Source organism: Xiphias gladius, chromosome 10 (assembly GCF_016859285.1).
Source record: "Xiphias gladius isolate SHS-SW01 ecotype Sanya breed wild chromosome 10, ASM1685928v1, whole genome shotgun sequence".
NCBI classification, from domain to species: domain Eukaryota; kingdom Metazoa; phylum Chordata; class Actinopteri; order Istiophoriformes; family Xiphiidae; genus Xiphias; species Xiphias gladius.
Genome location: NC_053409.1, coordinates 25,249,129 through 25,265,964, shown reverse-complemented (window position 1 = coordinate 25,265,964; position 16,836 = coordinate 25,249,129). Strand labels below are relative to the sequence as shown.

General features: G+C 42.8%; 1 protein-coding gene across 3 annotated transcripts in view; it reads left to right on the top strand.

Moving 5' to 3' along the window:
* The window catches only part of kcnh5b (potassium voltage-gated channel, subfamily H (eag-related), member 5b), a 150,571-nt gene that overhangs the window by 51,593 nt on the left and 82,142 nt on the right, over window positions 1-16,836 (top strand). For all 3 annotated transcript variants that reach the window (XM_040137468.1, XM_040137467.1, XM_040137466.1), the window contains exon 8: window positions 66-337. In XM_040137468.1, the coding sequence (XP_039993402.1) occupies window positions 66-337 (272 nt within the window). The remainder of the gene's footprint in view (window positions 1-65; window positions 338-16,836) is intronic.

Here is a 16,836-nt window from a genome sequence, read left to right as displayed (position 1 = left end):
ATCGCTTTGGTTGAAGCGCTGCAGTGGAGCTAAACATACTGAAATTCTGGTTTTGTCCTCAACAGGTACAGCATTGGAGACTACGAGGTCATTGATGAAGCCACCAACACCATCAAAATGGACAGCTGGCTCTACCAGCTGGCTATCAGCATCGGATCCCCTTACCGCTACAACGCCAGCGGTTCGGGCCAGTGGGAGGGCGGCCCTGGCAAGGACTCTCTGTACATCACCTCTCTGTATTTCACCATGACCAGCCTAACAACCATCGGCTTCGGCAACATTGCCCCCACCACGGACGGAGAGAAGATCTTCTCTGTGGCCATGATGATGGTGGGATGTAAGTATGAGATATACAGCTGCTTTCTGCTTTAACCGTGCAGTGGTGGCGGCTTTCTGGTCCTTCTCTGGGAACCACTCTGTATGTTTTGCTGTGGCTTTGGTCTTTTGTGGGAGTGAAATAGCACAATAGACCATTTCCGTTCAGGAGGTATCACTCTACTGCCTTTCAGTGCGACGTATAGAGACAGAAGATCCACTGAGGGAGCTGCTCTGAAGAAACGCAGTTGGTAGTTTTTCATGATGTTTTGAAACTCGAAGTGATGTGTTGTGTGGAGGTTTCAGTACTTGCTGATCGGTGCCATATTAGTTTAGGATGGCAGTGTGGGTCGGTCACTCTGACACGTTGGTCAGATGTCTGAGCGAGGTAGCTAAATCCGTGTTAATTATCGGAGGACTTTCTGAGGATTTTGAAGCTCGGTAAAATGTCTTCATTGTTTTATAGCCCTTCCTTTTGGACCTATGCTGTGTGGGCAAAGGTCTCCGTGGAGGGGGTTGTGAGTGACCTGCAATTCCGGGCCACTGGCCGCTGTGCCAAAATTGCCAAATTACTCAAAGCCATCCTAGCGGGCTTACACTTTGGACTTTGAATTCGAACTTTCCATTGGTGTCACCATCAGGTCAAAATGTCAACCTTGCACACAATTTAGCTGTAATCTAGATATAAGCGTTACCCCTCAGAACGTTTTTAGCTCCAAAGCAGTTAGGGCTGTAGAACTCAAATGACACTTCACATGTCTGCATAGTGAAGAGGGTCCTTGTCCTTGTGATGCAAATTCTTCATTCTTCAAACCAATCACTTATGTAGAACATGTCCGCATAAACAGTACCATGTAGTACGGACAAAAACTGCATGAATGTGCACGTCGGCTGTCTGCATTCACTTCAGAGTATAACAGGGCCTTTGGAGTATCACTAGGGACTGGCTGCAGGCTTGCTGTCAACATTTATTTTCCTAATTATTTTTTTTTTAAGCCATTCCCGATCACGGCTTATCCTGCTAATCATCACCATAATGCTGTCGGATTGTGACTACTGCGTGAAGACCTTGTGAATCGATTAGTTTCCCCCAAAAAATCCAGCAGGTACGCCAACAGCAAACTTTACGGTGTGACACACAAAGCCTATTCAATAACTGAACTCTTAATAGAACTATTCCAGTGGAGTTAAAATAATGAGGAACGTTACCAGGAAAAACAGTTTTTTTAGTTTTTTTTTTAATGATGTTAGAGGCTGCAGATCTGCACAGCTTGAAACAACTTGCTAATGATGAAAGCAGCAGATAACTGAATAGAAAAATACAAAGCAGATTGTGACACACATGATTAATGGCAAACTGTACTCCCGGCGGTTAATCTGTGGAATCATCTGAACCAATTGAGGGAGCGATGAGTTATTAATGGTTAACAGTGAGTTGGGAAACACATCTTGTGTATAACAGAATATGTGGATTTTACTCATCTTACAACAAGGGTCTTTGTCTTGTGTGAAACATGAACTTCAACAAAAATCCCTTAAACATTTTTGCTTACATCTTTCAGCTTGACGCCAATCTTTGTGTCCCCAGAACTTTCTCCTTCCATTTACCATTTATAAATTAAATAAATGAATTAAAAAAAGATAAATTACAAGACACCTCTCTCCCACTAATCCTTACTTTGCAAATGCATCCAGCACCCACATATTAAGTCAGATACAACTAGAGATAGAGTAAATTCCTCCTGGTTAGGGCTGCAACTAACCATTATTGTCATTATAAGTGAATCTGTCAGTTTATTAGATTAATCAATTAATAGATTGATCTGTTAAATATCAGAAAATACAGGAAAATGTCCCAAATACCCCAAAGCCCAAGGTAACATCTTCAAATGGCTTTTTTGTCCGACTATCAGTACAAACTCCAAAGACATTAGATTTGTCACGATATAAAATGGAGAAAAGAGAGAAATTATCAAATTTTCAGGGCCGGAGCCAGAGAATATTTGGCATTTTTGTTTGATAAATGACTTAAATCAACTTTAATCTATTATCAAACTGGTTTGCGATTCGTTGTCTGTCGACAACAATTGATTGATCAGCTAATCAGTTCAGCACTTATTGCTGGCTCACAGTAAATGTTTTATGGAGGAATGCAATGAGTCTTCAATTGACAGTAATAAATTGTGCAACCTAGAGGGAATAATATATGCAGGTTAAGCATGGCTATGTGTTTTATGGGGCGTCAGATTTTTCTAGCTACAGGCGAACATCACTTGCATTTTCTGAGGGGGTTGGAGGGAAACCTGGTGGCTGACAACAGCAGGTAACTGGGTTCGTGCAGTGTATGTAACAGCATCGTCCGATTTCTTCTGGAAACTGGTTTCTGCAGAAAGAGAAGCTGAGAAATTGGCTCTCATTTGTCAAGATCAGTTCAGACTTTGTACATTTGTACCGTGCACCCTCAGGACTTGTGGGCACACTGCAAGAGACTTCTATTGGTCTCTCTGATGCTGTTGTAATGAACTGAAAAGTCTAATGTCTGTGTGCGAAGATGTGACCGAGCTTTTGGGGACCTGAAGCTGCGGATGATATCAGTACTTCTCTTGGTTTGAGGTCACAGGATATTGGGATGTTAAGCAGCTCCCGGTGGTAAAAGAAGGCGATAAATATCCATATTTGTGGATTTAACAGTGTCTTGTGTCCGTGGTTTAAAATTGTGTTGGGTTTCAAAACCTTTCAGTCTGTTCGGGAAGATGTGTTTTTTCAAAAGTGGAAAATGTATTACAAAAGCTTTTCTTTTTGGTATTCTTGCTTCTCTTCTGGCCTGATGGATCTTGTGTAACAATGTCTGTATCCTGAAGGAAAAGTTACTCTGAGTGCATCAATTATTAAACTGTATGCACAGTCTGCAAAACTGAGAGTACAGATTCTTACGTTCCATACTTTTTTCTAACAAGCTGTACCCCGGAGACACTGATGGAAGAACGATGAACCGAACAGTTGTGTTTGTCCATAGGTATTAAGGTTAAACAGATATATGGAGTCATGGTGTCCACAGTGGATAGTGATTGTATACTAAAGTGTTTCCTACTGTATGTAATTTTGAAAATTCTCTCAAATGTCATCTTTTTCAGTGAAATATCTCTTAACGTTTAGTTCTTTGGTTAAATGTCTTCAGTTAGACACATCCTCAAATGGCTTGTTTGTCCAACTATCTGTTCAAACTGTACCTAGGTTATATAACACCTGAAACTTCTTTATCTGCTGACTGTTTAGCATTTCAGATGTACCTGAACCTGGGACCTTGTACCTGTCTTGTATCTCGCAGTTGTTTGACTCGGTGTCAGATTGTTTGACAGTTGCGGCTTTTTTTTTTAACCTAGAAGCTTCCTGCCTCCGGGCCGAAACTGACGCACATTATTCAACATGTTTGTATGCCTGAACAGTCACGAGGAGCGCTCACACTCCCTTCACCCTCATCATGCAAATAAGATGTATATGTATGTGAGCCCGCTGATAGGGAACCACCTTTGATTCATTGTTTTCTGCTCAATAGACCAGAGAAAGAATTCCTGGAAAGCTCCTGTAGACCATGGGAATAGGAATAGTGTTTTTGTTTCTAGTGGCCATTTATTTTTCAGAATTGTGCAGTATATTTGTATTTGTGTCATGGGTAATGAATTCCGTTTCATGTAACAACAAACAATTACGCTTTGAAGAAAAAAAAATGTTCACGCAAACAATCATAGATGTTATGCTTAGTGTCCTCTTTCGTTTCTATTCCAGTTTAGTTTTTACCCGCGTCTTCCTACAAGACTTTTGTCCTTTATTCAGGATTTAATGAGTCCCGTGTCTACGATGCTCCATGAGCAGCGGTGCAAGCTGTGTGCACCACAAGGCGGGGCGAAGCGTCCCAGTATCTAAGGCGGAATAACGTCTATGTTGGACGGTTGCACACTTCACGATTCGTGTCCAATGCCAGCGTTTGTGCCCTGTCTCAGTCCTGTGACCTTTCCCTGACCTCAGCTTAGAGTTTTAGTTGTCTAACCCCAACCATACCTTAAGCGCAGTTTATTTGCTGTCACCACTATCTTTCCCCTGTCTTAACCATTCTGTAGTTGCCATGTGCAGATACTGTATAAAGCGAGAATCAAACGTCGCTGGTATTCAACGTAATCTCGACCCAATTAGGTCTCTCACATTATGCTTCTCTCTTTCTTCTTCTCTGTGCTAGTCACACGGCCAACTCACTTTTAAGCATGCACTTCAGTTGACTACTTTCTCTGATGGTCTGATTGGAGGGCTGGACAACCTCTGGCCCTCATTTGGTTTTGTTCAGTGGGAATCAGGGTAGCCCTGATTATGGCAGTGGCTCACATGAATTCAAAGGGTTAGCGCACAAAGTGATGGAGTAGTTCATACAGTTAGATGGCATTGATAATGTTTTATGTTTTAAGTCACTGAAACATTTTCAGCTACCAGATCCCACTATAGCTGCTGAAAATCTTGGATATTGTCTGAGTTTGGCCAGAAACTTTCACCACACAACTAGTGAGTCCAGAACTGGAAGGCAATTCGCCAGTGGTTATTTTTGAGAGAGTTCGAGTTTGTTCATATCTTTTCTGAAAGTGTTTGGCAGGATTCAACTTATGTTCCTCATATTTTACAAGCCTCCAAGCTGTTTTCGGTTTTGCTAGAACTCCATATGATCCTGCCTGTGGAAAGCATTAGGATTTGGCTATTTTAAAAGCACCGTGAAGCCTTTTTTGATGTCAGTCAGTTGCTGACGGTAGGCATTTTAAAATGGCCGAATCTTTTAAAACAACAACGTTTTCATGTTTTTGTCTCAGTCCAATCTGTCCCTGCCCTGGAGTTTAGTATCAGGGCCAAAGCAGAGCCTCCCTGGGCTGTACTACATATTGTTTGTTCCTGGCAACTGGACAGTAAACCTTCTCAGCTTGGTAGTAAACAATACACAGACATGATACGCTCTTCGTGTGTCTGTTCTGTCTGGCCGTGACTGATAGTCTTCTTGGCGTGGCGGACCAACACACATTCTGTGTGGGCAGTTTCCTGATCTCAGCAAGTGAGAACTGATCGTGAGACAAGCAGACAGGGGGTCCACTCATTTTGCTTTCCATATTTTTCTGTAGGAATGATAGTGCATTAAAATATAAATCAGTTTTGGAATATCGTAAGGCTGCTGCACAGAGAAAAACAGCTTGGTACCACTTTCTATTAAGGCATCATTTAAGATGGGTTCATAAGTTGGAAATATTACCGCTGTGGTTAATGGTCAATAAATAAATTACTGATGCTCTCAGTTGTAGGTCATTAATAAGAATACATTTTAGGTTGCCAGGTTGTGAAAAATAATTAAATGGCTGGCTTTTATCTTTGTCCAGCATCAATATAAGCAAAGTCATTAATAAAGACCAATGAATGTCACTTTTCAATAGGCCATAAAGTCTTTAAGGAGCAACTCAACCCCATAAAAAAAAAAAAAAACAAAAAAACAACTTAAATAACATCTGAATCCTACCAAGGCTGCAGCGGCCCAAGAGTGGCACATTGTATTTTTAAAGGATTAATACCGGGCTGTTTATAAATTTTTAGTTTGTTGCACCTCTGAACATAATAAGGTGTTGGGTGTGTTTGAAAGAAGGATCTGTTGCAACTATAGCCACACACCAGAAGTGACGTCACAGTGTACTGACACGTTCTGGAGTACACATCTACATCGCTGCGGCGAGTTAAAACACTGGAGATAAGCAAAAACAAGACTTTCGTTGGTGTTAAAGGGGCATTCCGCCAGTTTTAGTCGTCGAGTGTGCTGCCAGGTGTTGGGACATACTGCTGCATAGGTGTTAAAAGTTGTATAAAGCGTTTTGTGTTTCCAGAGGGAGCTCTGTGAAGTCTGATAAGTTGCATCAAGTAATGTAAGTTGAATAACCATCAGCTGGGTCTGAAGACTACAAGTTTGAAAAGTAAAAAAAATCTGGGAGTGTGGAGTTGAAAAGACGTGAGCTTACCCGACCTCTGGCGCCCGCCCCTCATCTTTGCTGCAGGCTACAGGCCCCGGGCTACATTAGCTGCTACTAGCATAGCCCACCAGAATCTCTGACCCAACTGTCCGCAGTTTTGTGGCATTGTGGGTAATGTGGGCACCAGTTTTGACAAGAAAGAGGGATGTGTTGATTAAAAAAAAAAGACATCTCTGCTGCTGCTTTGATTTTGATCCTACAACGCTACATTGGTAGAGTACTCTTTTGGGTTGCTCTGTTAGAGAGGGTCAGGGGTTTCCTTCTTTCTAGTCAGCATCATCAAAAGTTAGTAAGTCATTTCAAATACTAATTCTTATGTTATTGTTAAAGGGTTGTTCCAATAATTCGTCAAGTTTGTAGATTGTGAGCCCTTCTCCGGAAGGAACGGTCCATTGAGGCGGTCTCTCTGATGAACTAAAGAGCTAAACTGAAGCTAAAGCAGGAGCAAAAAACACCAGCCGGAGAGATTTTTCACAACTTAGGAACCCAAAACGTGTTCTTTTATAAAGTATTTATCAACCATTAATAAAGCATAAAGAAACAATTTATAAATCCCTTTGACACTCTTTTAGAAAGCAGTACCAAAAAATTCTCTGAATATCTTTTGGTAATGGGAACATTTTAGGGAGGCACTAACAAATTAATTTTATCGTAAGACTTTATCCATGATTTTCAGGGGAGCAGGATCTTAGAAACTGAGATGACAGGTAGAAGAATAAACAATGGGGAAATAATCTGCCCTGCTTTTGCTGGTGGAAGTCATGGTTTGTGTAACAGTCTACAACAAAGACAGAGGGAAAAAGAAACCTTAACCTTCAGCGAGGAAGAGTAGAGGCTATTCTTTGTACTGTCTTTTATTAGAACGGTGCCAGGATCTGTCAAGACTCAGGAGATTACAGGGATTCAACGATCGGGCAGACAATACATTCGCTTTGCATTAATTACTCAAAGCAGCACGCTGCGTGCCAGAGGAAAATCAGAAACCTGACCAACTCGGCCATTCAATTTTCAAAAGGGTTATTTATTCTCAAAGATATTCTCAAAGATATCAGACATCCAGGATGCCTGTTTATAAGCCACAAACGTTTGTCCAAATCTTTTTGATGGTTGAATGGAAACATGCTGAAACGACAAAGACAGTCTGTCGAGAAAAAACAAGAGATGGAGGGAAGGAAAGTGACCACAAAGGCAGAGAGAGAGTGAACAATGATAACCAAAGACAACGTCTGGGTCAAATGCCAAGTCCTCTGCCTGTTTAAACTCTTCTCTCACCCCCCTCCCTTCCTTTAACGCAAAGTTAATCCCACTTGACAAATGCTCTGTGTTGGCCGAGCGCGACACAGATGTCTCGTCTTGAGGGAAAATGGCAAACAGCTCAGGCCTGGTGAGCCCTGATTGGCCCTGTGGTTGATTGTGGTGAAGCGCTAACATGCCAAGTTTGGAGGCTGTGAATTTGGCAGCGTTAAATGGAGCTGGACAAGTTAATCAGTCGATGCTTTTGAACTGCGGACACCTCTTAAAACAGACAAGATGCAGGTTGTAATCGTGTCTCGTAGGTCTACTGTACATAGAGGAATGCTGACGAGCAGCTGCATCCTCACTGCATTTTTTGTTAAATTTCCATCCAGGCTGGATGGAGATAACATTTCGTTCTAGGAGACGTGAATGTACTGTATTTGAAAGTTGGTAATGTGCACAGACCACAGTGTCATTTCCAGAGGTCTCAGACAAACAGACAGATTTTGCAACTGAATGAAGAGTTTATGTTACTGTAGCAGCGTTCACAGCAGTCCAGACTCTACAGCAGCAAGACGTTGTACAATTCAACTGAAAGTCATACAAGAATTAACCTTTCCGCTTCAGATGTTTTTGAAAATGCCTCTCCACATAGTGTAATAGTGTCTCCATATAAGATTTTCATACAGTATAATACAGTAATCGAACAGTAGATCTCAACACTTTTTGCCCGACTACTCTTAAAAAGGAAGCAATATCTACGTGTGACCGCTCTCAACACGGACTTCGTGTGGACCTGAGTTGTGAGAAATTCAACCAAAGAGTGAATTTCCTTTCTCAGACCGTTTCACTTGAAGTAGTTTTACAAGCCTGAAGCGGTATCAGCAGTAATCAGTATTTCAGAAGAAAAAAAAGCAAAAATTTTGAAAAGAGTTTTTCCGCTCTCTTTAATCATCCTGGGACCCCGTGGGGAGCCCTGACCCCCAGGTTGGAAACCAGTGTCATAGCATACTGGGGACAAAAACTATCCAAATCATTATACAATGACATGTCCATGTTGGAAATGCCATGTCTGGCACGCTTGAAGTAGACCTGTAAACTGTTGTACTTTTGACTGCTGGTCCAAACATTTGTTCCAAACTCTACCGGCAAACAGTAATACACGGCCTTGGTTTGTCAAGGTCTCCCCGGTTCCCCAAATTTGCCCCCAGCTCATTGCTGTTGTTGTTGAGAATCTCAAGGCTTCTTAGAAAAGGCACTATAACAAAACCAGTGAATGTCTGATCCCCCTACCCCGACTAGCAAAAATGAAAACATCTCATTTATTTTTAACATGACCGACCACAGACCACTTTATGGAGCGGTCAACTACAGAACCACAAAATTGGTACCACAGAGGGACCAGACTGTCGTGGTACAAGTACTACTGGAGATACATTTTTAAACATCTAAGAAAATGGATTAATACCCAACCATGGAGATATACCAGCTACTTCTGACTTAAAAAACGTACTGCCATCTGTTGCCAGATCCCATTAAAGCACGCAGGTCTTACCTCAGCTCCAGTGAGTCCGACTCATCTCCGTCCGTGTTGCCTCACTTGAGCTGGGTGGTGCTAGCCAGGCCTGTTGTCCTCTTTTGCACGTCGCCAACCTGCATTGACAGCTCGCAGCTCTGCTTTTGTTTTAGTTTATCTAGGTCAACGATTAAAGACAGAAACTAAAACAAAACTGCTTTAGAGATGAGGGTCAATATTCATCGTCCGTCTTTTGTCCGCTACTCTGCTCTCTACTTCTGCCTGAGAAAAGCCTTGTAATCGATAAGACCTGCCGTCCTGATTTTCATCAACCCGTTAATTAGAAAATAACAATACCCTCATATAGTGACGTGACAGTACCTGCATGAAATATGTTGCATTGCTGTAGCTAAGTAGTAGAAATTCTCAGTGGTAAATTCTTGGCAAATGGCCCAAAAAATAGAACTGTGAAAATGTAACTTTGCAGAGCTTTCACCCAAGAAAAATTTCCGGTCATTTCAAGGACACAATTCTTTGCCTCCTTAAATACGCGCAGGCTGATCACAACCAATATATGTATCATTTAGCAAGTGAGCGCAGGTAGTAAGACGGACAGACGGACGGACAGGCAGATCATTCATCTGGTTTTACACGTGAAAAAAACAGTTATCATTCCTTCGCTGTTACTGAGCCTTTTCCAAGGAAGAGATTCAGCCGCTTCCCATCTGACAATACGTCCCTCTGTCCTTCTGTCTGTGCGTCCGCCTGTCAGCCTGAAAGTCACTCTGTTTGTCTGTAGTCACATCTCAAATAATCGACCCGGACCGAGCCAGAGGACTGTATGTTCACTGAAATCTGAACGACTCTTCCTCCTAATAGTGCGATGGAGGCCCCCTCCGTACGGATCCTCCTCCACCCCTTCCTCTGCCCGTCTCTCCCAGCTGTCCTCCCACATGTCTTACACCCTGTTTGTCACAAGGCAGCTCAGGATTAATGGGCCACTTAACTTTATCTGTGGCCATCATTGGAGAGCTAAACAGCTTTTCCAAACTCGTGCAAACCAGCTTGTTAGAAGGAATGCGATCACGTTCGACCCACAAGGGACGTGCACCACACGCACACGAATGCGTGCACATCAACACACGGCCCTGCACACAGATACACTATAGCATATGTATAGGACCCTGAAACTTTGATCAGCACCATTAAAGAGCGATTAGCATAATAGCCCATAATAATTTCCATGCCGTTTTATTAGATGCAATTACATATAAGCATTAGCAAGTTGGAGTGGGATAGTTTTTCCAAGTGTCATGCCATCCCGTGGCCCATCCCACCCCTCGGCACGCGTGATCTCACCCTACATGCGATTATAAAACACCTTTTACAAATTATCAGTAATATTTACAGTTCAGTTTTCCCTCATACATAAAAAAAAACAGCCTCCGTCTGTGTGGATAACACGTTAGAGTCGTAACTCAGTATAAATACATACTAACACATTCATAAATAGCGCACACTGTGATAACAGCGGTCTCTTCCTCAGCTCTCTTGTGTTCTCTAAATTGTTTGCTAAATAAATGTCTTTTAAAAAATACATAGCGTCGCATAGAAAACATTAAAAATTGCCAGCCTCCGTATCTGTCAAATTAGTCCAATTGTTTTTATTACTAAATATTACAAAACAAGAGATCGTGCATTTGCCCAAGGACAGGAGAGTAAAGACCAAAGACATGGCTTCTCTCAGACTGTGCACACAAAATTTGACGTAATCTTTCCAAAGCAGCATGAATACGGTGTCAACATTTAATCTACATATACCAGCTCTAAGATAAATACAGAGACCTTTTTATGGTTTGCAGAGTTAGCAGGATAGATGTAGAGAATAGAATGTTAGGAGTCTATAAAACATTTATACAGCAGCAGGAGTGATTTAATGTGAAGGGACACTGTTCTTTTTAATATTTCTGTGATGCTGTAAAGTCAGCAACACAAATGCCAAAGGCACATGGAAGCACTTGTTCAGCCCTTATGCTCCTGCTCAAGCAGCAGTATTGAAGCAGACAAATGTACCGTAGTGTAGCATGCAATAATACGGTAGGTAGATCACTGCATCTATTCTGCATTAATGCTGCTTGAACTGCTAAATATTCTGTACTGAGTAGATGGTTTTTAGCCACCGCACCTCACAGAACCTTTAGTCTTCTGTGTCCTGGTGGTGGGAAGAGAAACCCTGGGCCTGGTCTGCTTCCGCTACTGACCTTTACCCAGCTACAGTGAAGAAAATATACTTCCACTGGTCAAATAGAGTGTAACTGAGTTACAGTTTGCTAGATACTTGTTCGTGAGTGAGGGTCAGACAAAACATTATTAGCCCGATAAAAGACAGATCCAGCAGGCGAGCTGTGTCTGGAAGGAAAATGAGAGTGCGACAATTGCTCGTTTTATCCGGTGGAGTATGTCACAGTGGAAGACAACCTATGAAACGTCATGGTGTTTCCTTACAAAAAAACTAGATGTCAGATTTCTTTAGCCTCTCTTACCGTGTTTGACTACCTCTATAAAGAATTATGTTTTATTTAATCTCTACGAAGCTGTTAACCATTGGAGTGTCACAGGAGCGTTAGACCAAGTTCTTTAAACTTGTTGGTGCAGCGTCGCCCTCTGCTGCTGCTCGCCCACACCCTCACCCTCTCTCTAGAGCAGATCCCACCTTCAGAGCTGAGCGATGATGAAGGGCTTCAGGTTCACTTCATTCAAAACCCTTTTGGCGCTGTCAGGCAGACCGGTGACGCTGCTACCTGGCCCCCGTCCATCACTTTGAAGGGTGTGTGGTCCTGCCCTTAAGTAGAGACGTTTGGAAAATCTTCCAGGAACAGCGCCTGCTGTTCCTGGAAGTTGAAAGGAATCTGCTGAGGTTTTCCAGCATCTCTGTCAAGAATACCTCTCTGTGGAAGTATTCTTGACATATCCAACTGGAAGGAGACTTCAGGGTACAGGGAATTAATACTCCATCTGACTTTGGATCCCCTACAAGGGGCTGGGCTTAGCCTGCTGCCACCGCAACCCAGATATGTGGCAGAAAATAGATAAATGGATCGATCAGTGGTTGCTGGAGCAACTTCCTTGGCTGTACTTTTTCTGGCTGCAATACAGGGTCCTAGGCAGCCGAGCACCTTTTTACTTTAAAAACCGGTTTTTAGAGATTACGACGGCGTTCAATTCTAGGCCAAAGAACACAGCTCGCATGTGTTCCTGGATGCAGAGATAGTGTTTTGAGTAGTTTGTTTAGGATCGGCAGGCATTCACATCTCTCTGCAGGAGCTCTGTGATAAACCAACTGCAAACTGATCAATGTGGAGGGTGATAAGTAATCTGTGAACAGTGGGGTCAACTTCCAGTAGCGTTTTTGTGATCTGACTCAAAAATTTCATCCTATGCATAAAACGAGATATGTCAAGCAGTTGAGCAGTAGCAAATATTAGAGGAACATTTTAGCTTGTATAGGTAAGAAAGTCAAACTATTAAATATATCTGTGCAGTGCTGACTGAATACCAGATTTATAGATGTCATTGATGTTTCCTCCATTTCAGTCTTAATTAGATATTTAGGGGAGCAATTAGTTTGCAGCAAAAAGCCATATTAACACAGCAGTACACACCATACAGAAACATAACACAATAATGGCATGTAAACAAAAAAACTCAACTCACTGTTCACTTAAGAGCTTTTTTTCCCCAACTTCCAACTGCACCTGGCAAAGTCTGAGAAGCAGCTGAAAGTTCCAGACACAAACTTGTAGGTCGACATTAAAATGAAAATTTCTCAGTGACCAATAATGAACAAGGTCGTCACTGAATAAAATCTCTCGTCTCCAAGATTTTCAGAGGTTATGAAGAACTGACTTCATTTTATCTTGACAGCAACGCAGTTGATTTGAATGAGTTCGCCGAAGTAGAGGAGCTTTTTAACCATCTTTCCCCTCATCTTAAATAAAGAGAAAATAAATAAATCACCGGTATTGAACTGATAAAGTTTGCACTAAGCCACAACGACAATTTAAAGTTCCTCAAAAATGTCTGCTTAACGGTTTGATTGTGGTGGAGACGAAAGTGTGTTTGGCTGCTTTCTCCTCTCTCGGAGCAGCCTCTAACATGCTCTTAAGGAATAACAGTGATTTCAGAGCACAGACAGTAATCACAGTCTGAAGAACACCTTTCTGTTAAACAGAAACTCCTTTTCCCCCTCCAACTGGCACTGCCATTAAAATGCATTCTTCTTCTCGACACTAACATTGGCAAACCGAAAAGGTCATGGGAAAGCACAGTCCTGGATGAAAGTGTAAACTATAAAATATTTCCAGGGTGTATCCAGCCTTTTTACCTCGGCGCTGGGGGTTGGTCACACAGTCTAATTGGCTGAGAGAGATGATTTCCTTTTTCTCGACTCTCTGACCATGTGAAAAAGAAGTCATCACAGAGAGAAAACGAATCATCAACCCCTGCCCTTAGCCTCTCACTGGGAGTGTTTTTCATGATACAGAACAGAAAGGTGTGAAAGTAATTTAATAGGACACCTGGATCGCAGAGGTGAGGCAGGTTAAGTCCACAAAGCGATGAGGAGGAGGCCGCGGCTCCGATCTTGGCTGCACAGCGAGTTGCAGGTAAAGCTCTGCACAGCCGTCAAGTGCAGCACAAGAAAGAAACATTCCTGGCTGAGAAGTCATTTATTCTTTTCTCCATGTCCTAGCTTTAATTTATAACGCATTTGGTGAGGCAGTTATTCCCAATGCTAATCATGAATTTGCAAAAAATGATGGACTCTACAATCTCCCCGAAAGTCATTTTCATCCATCTAAAGAAGATTGAAACCTGACACTATGGCCAAAGACACTCTCATCAGGCGGAGTTATTCAGATATCCATTTTGCAACAGTAATTAAGAAGATAATTTCAAGAGACTGTAGGTAGACACAAATAGATTCTCACAACAGGAAACAATTGAAATGCAGTGGAAGTGATAATCTTGCCCTGATGGCAGCCTGACGTATTTTAAGGCGAACACAATTCTGGCACTGGACACCGGATGAATTTACTCGGCAAGATGAGTATATCTGTGCGGAGCGAGAAGGAAAGTGAAGTGAGGTAGCGCGAGAGGGGGGGTGGGAGTATCAGGCAAACGGGGTTCAGTTGACAGGCTCCAGCTTGCAGGGAATTAAGGGAATTACCTGGGCTCCAAAGGGTTTGGCAACGCCAGTGATGCACGCAGCCGGGCGGAAGGATGCGGCCGATTTGGCCCAGGGAGCCCGGCTTGATGGCCGCGGATCCTAAGCGGAAGAGACTTTCCAGACTCAGCAAGGGGGGGAGGGGGGCAGAGATGAAAGGAACGAAGGAGAGGGGTGGGGAAGGATAGCACTGAGGAAAAATCTCCTCTTTGACGCTCTTGCCCTTGGCCAAGTATTTATCCGACTTAAAACCCTGCCTGATGTGAAAAGTGCTCCAGCGAAGGACTCTTCAGGAGCCTGTAGCTACTTCCACACGATCCCGATACCAGTTTGGGTTTCACTTAGTGGATTGGTAGTCCTCCTGACCCGCCACCCCCACCCATCCACCCCAGTCCATTTATCCAACTCTCCACAGAGGCCTTCAGGGGAGGGAAGGAGGCTGAGGGGAGGAGAGGAGATGGAGGCTCGGAGGGTAGAAGGAAGGTCGATGAAACTGATGCTACGAGATGGGAGAGGAAGGGGAAACATGAAGGAGCTGAAGGAAAGGAGAAGTGGGCAAGGAAGGACAATAGAAATGAGATGATGAAAAAGGAGACTGGAGAAGAAGAAAAAGAGGAAGAGGGAAGGATTGGGAGAGAAAAGGAAGCAGCTCGGAGTGTCGTTCTCCCCTCTGGCTTCTGAACTGAGATGCCCTGATTAGTGTGGAAAGCAAGCACTGGAGAGATAGAAACACATACACTCTGAAACAATTGGATGGTGAAGGAGAGAGGGAGGAAAAGAGGAAGAGAGAGCTCTAGATTGTATTTTGCTGATCCTGAGGGAGGCTGTACTGTGTGTGGCCTCTCTCTGTCTGACAGCAGCAACAAGGCGATTAGTCCACTAATCCATAAAGAGCCGCCTGCTCTTACTCTTTTTGTCACTTTTTCCTCTCTAACACATTCTCTCTTTCTCCATCTCTCATTATATTCCCTCTCTCTCCTCTCACTTTTCCTCCCACCCTGTTTTCCGAGGCATTCCCTCATTATATCTGCCCAGCCCCTCTCTCTCACTCTTCCTTTGCCCTTTTTCCTCTGACTCATCCGGGTCGGGATTAGTCCGTGAACATCACGAGGCCCAATTCTGGAGACAGTCTGCCCCCCGAAATCAGATCCCTTACTTCATCACCTCCTCCAGGGAGGTCGCGTTTTCTGTCCTGCTTGTGGCTTGGTAGCTTCCAGGATAAACTGCCGTTCAGATTTCAGAAAAAGTGGAGTGGAAAGTTCAGTCAGGGTGCCAAGGATAAACTTGCGAAGATAGATATAAAACCTGTAAACTGCGAGGCACAGAGGCCTGGATTACTTGGTCTTAATTGTTTCTGTCCGTACAGCCCATGCAGTTTCAGACTCCTCTAGCGTCGCTATGAGTTCGACATTTCTTGTTTTGATTGAAATGTCTCAAGAACCATTGGATGGACTGCACTGAGATTTGACGCACACAGTCATGTCCCCTGCAGGATGAATTGAAAAAACTTTGGTGATCCCCTGACTTTCCATCCAGCGCCATCGTAAAGTCAAAAATTTTAATTTGTCCCATAATTTGGTTTTCAACCAAATACTTGCAAAAAGAATTATAGTCCTATTAGCTTCAGATGCACTTTGTTCACTGCCTTTCGTCACTTCGTTTGCATTAACGTTATTAAACATTGTGGTTGTCTCAATTTTCGTGTTGTGGCCCTTGATGTGTCTCTTCACGTTTGTATTATTCTTCCCAGCTATTTTGTTGCCACGGGGCTTCTCTCCCGACATAACGTTACCACACACTAACTTTTCCTCTCCATAGCTTTATATTCGAAAACGTCTACGTAATTTCCTCTTTTTTTTTCGTCAACAAAAATAAGATTTTTCATTATAGATTTTATTTTTTAAATTTATTTTTAATTGTCTCTTTTTTCTTTAATGATATTGTATGGTGATATGGTCACGGTGACTGTTTGATCAGGTCAGTTTCATCTCATCAACCTCGTCATGGAGAAAACGGTTGTTGATAGACATATTTCGTCACAGTTTTTGATTATGACATTAACACTTCACTTTTCATCCAGGTACGAAGTTCTAAAATTCCAGGACATAGGCGTTTCAAAAAACTTTTAAACATTCAGCTCAGACTTCCGTGAACAGAACAGCTAGAACTGGCTGCTTTTACACAGGTTCACTGTTTCTTTCTTTAGAGCAGCTCTGTCTGCGTTCTTCCAGGATTTATAGCAACTCTATGTCACACACTACACAGAATTGTTGTGAAATGTAGTGGAAAGTGCATTGGTGAATGCATTTGGACGTGCTTTCCTTCAAAAGCTTAGTTTGCTATTCTCTCCAACCCTGAGTTTTGTTTTGGGATATCTGGTCTGCTTGAACGGATTCTCTTCTTGCAGAACTCGGAACTTTTGCTCAGAAGTTTTCCAAGTTTGCTGTTTTTCAGGAGTCCCCTACTTTACATTCTTGCAATTCCTCACATTTACTCCAGGG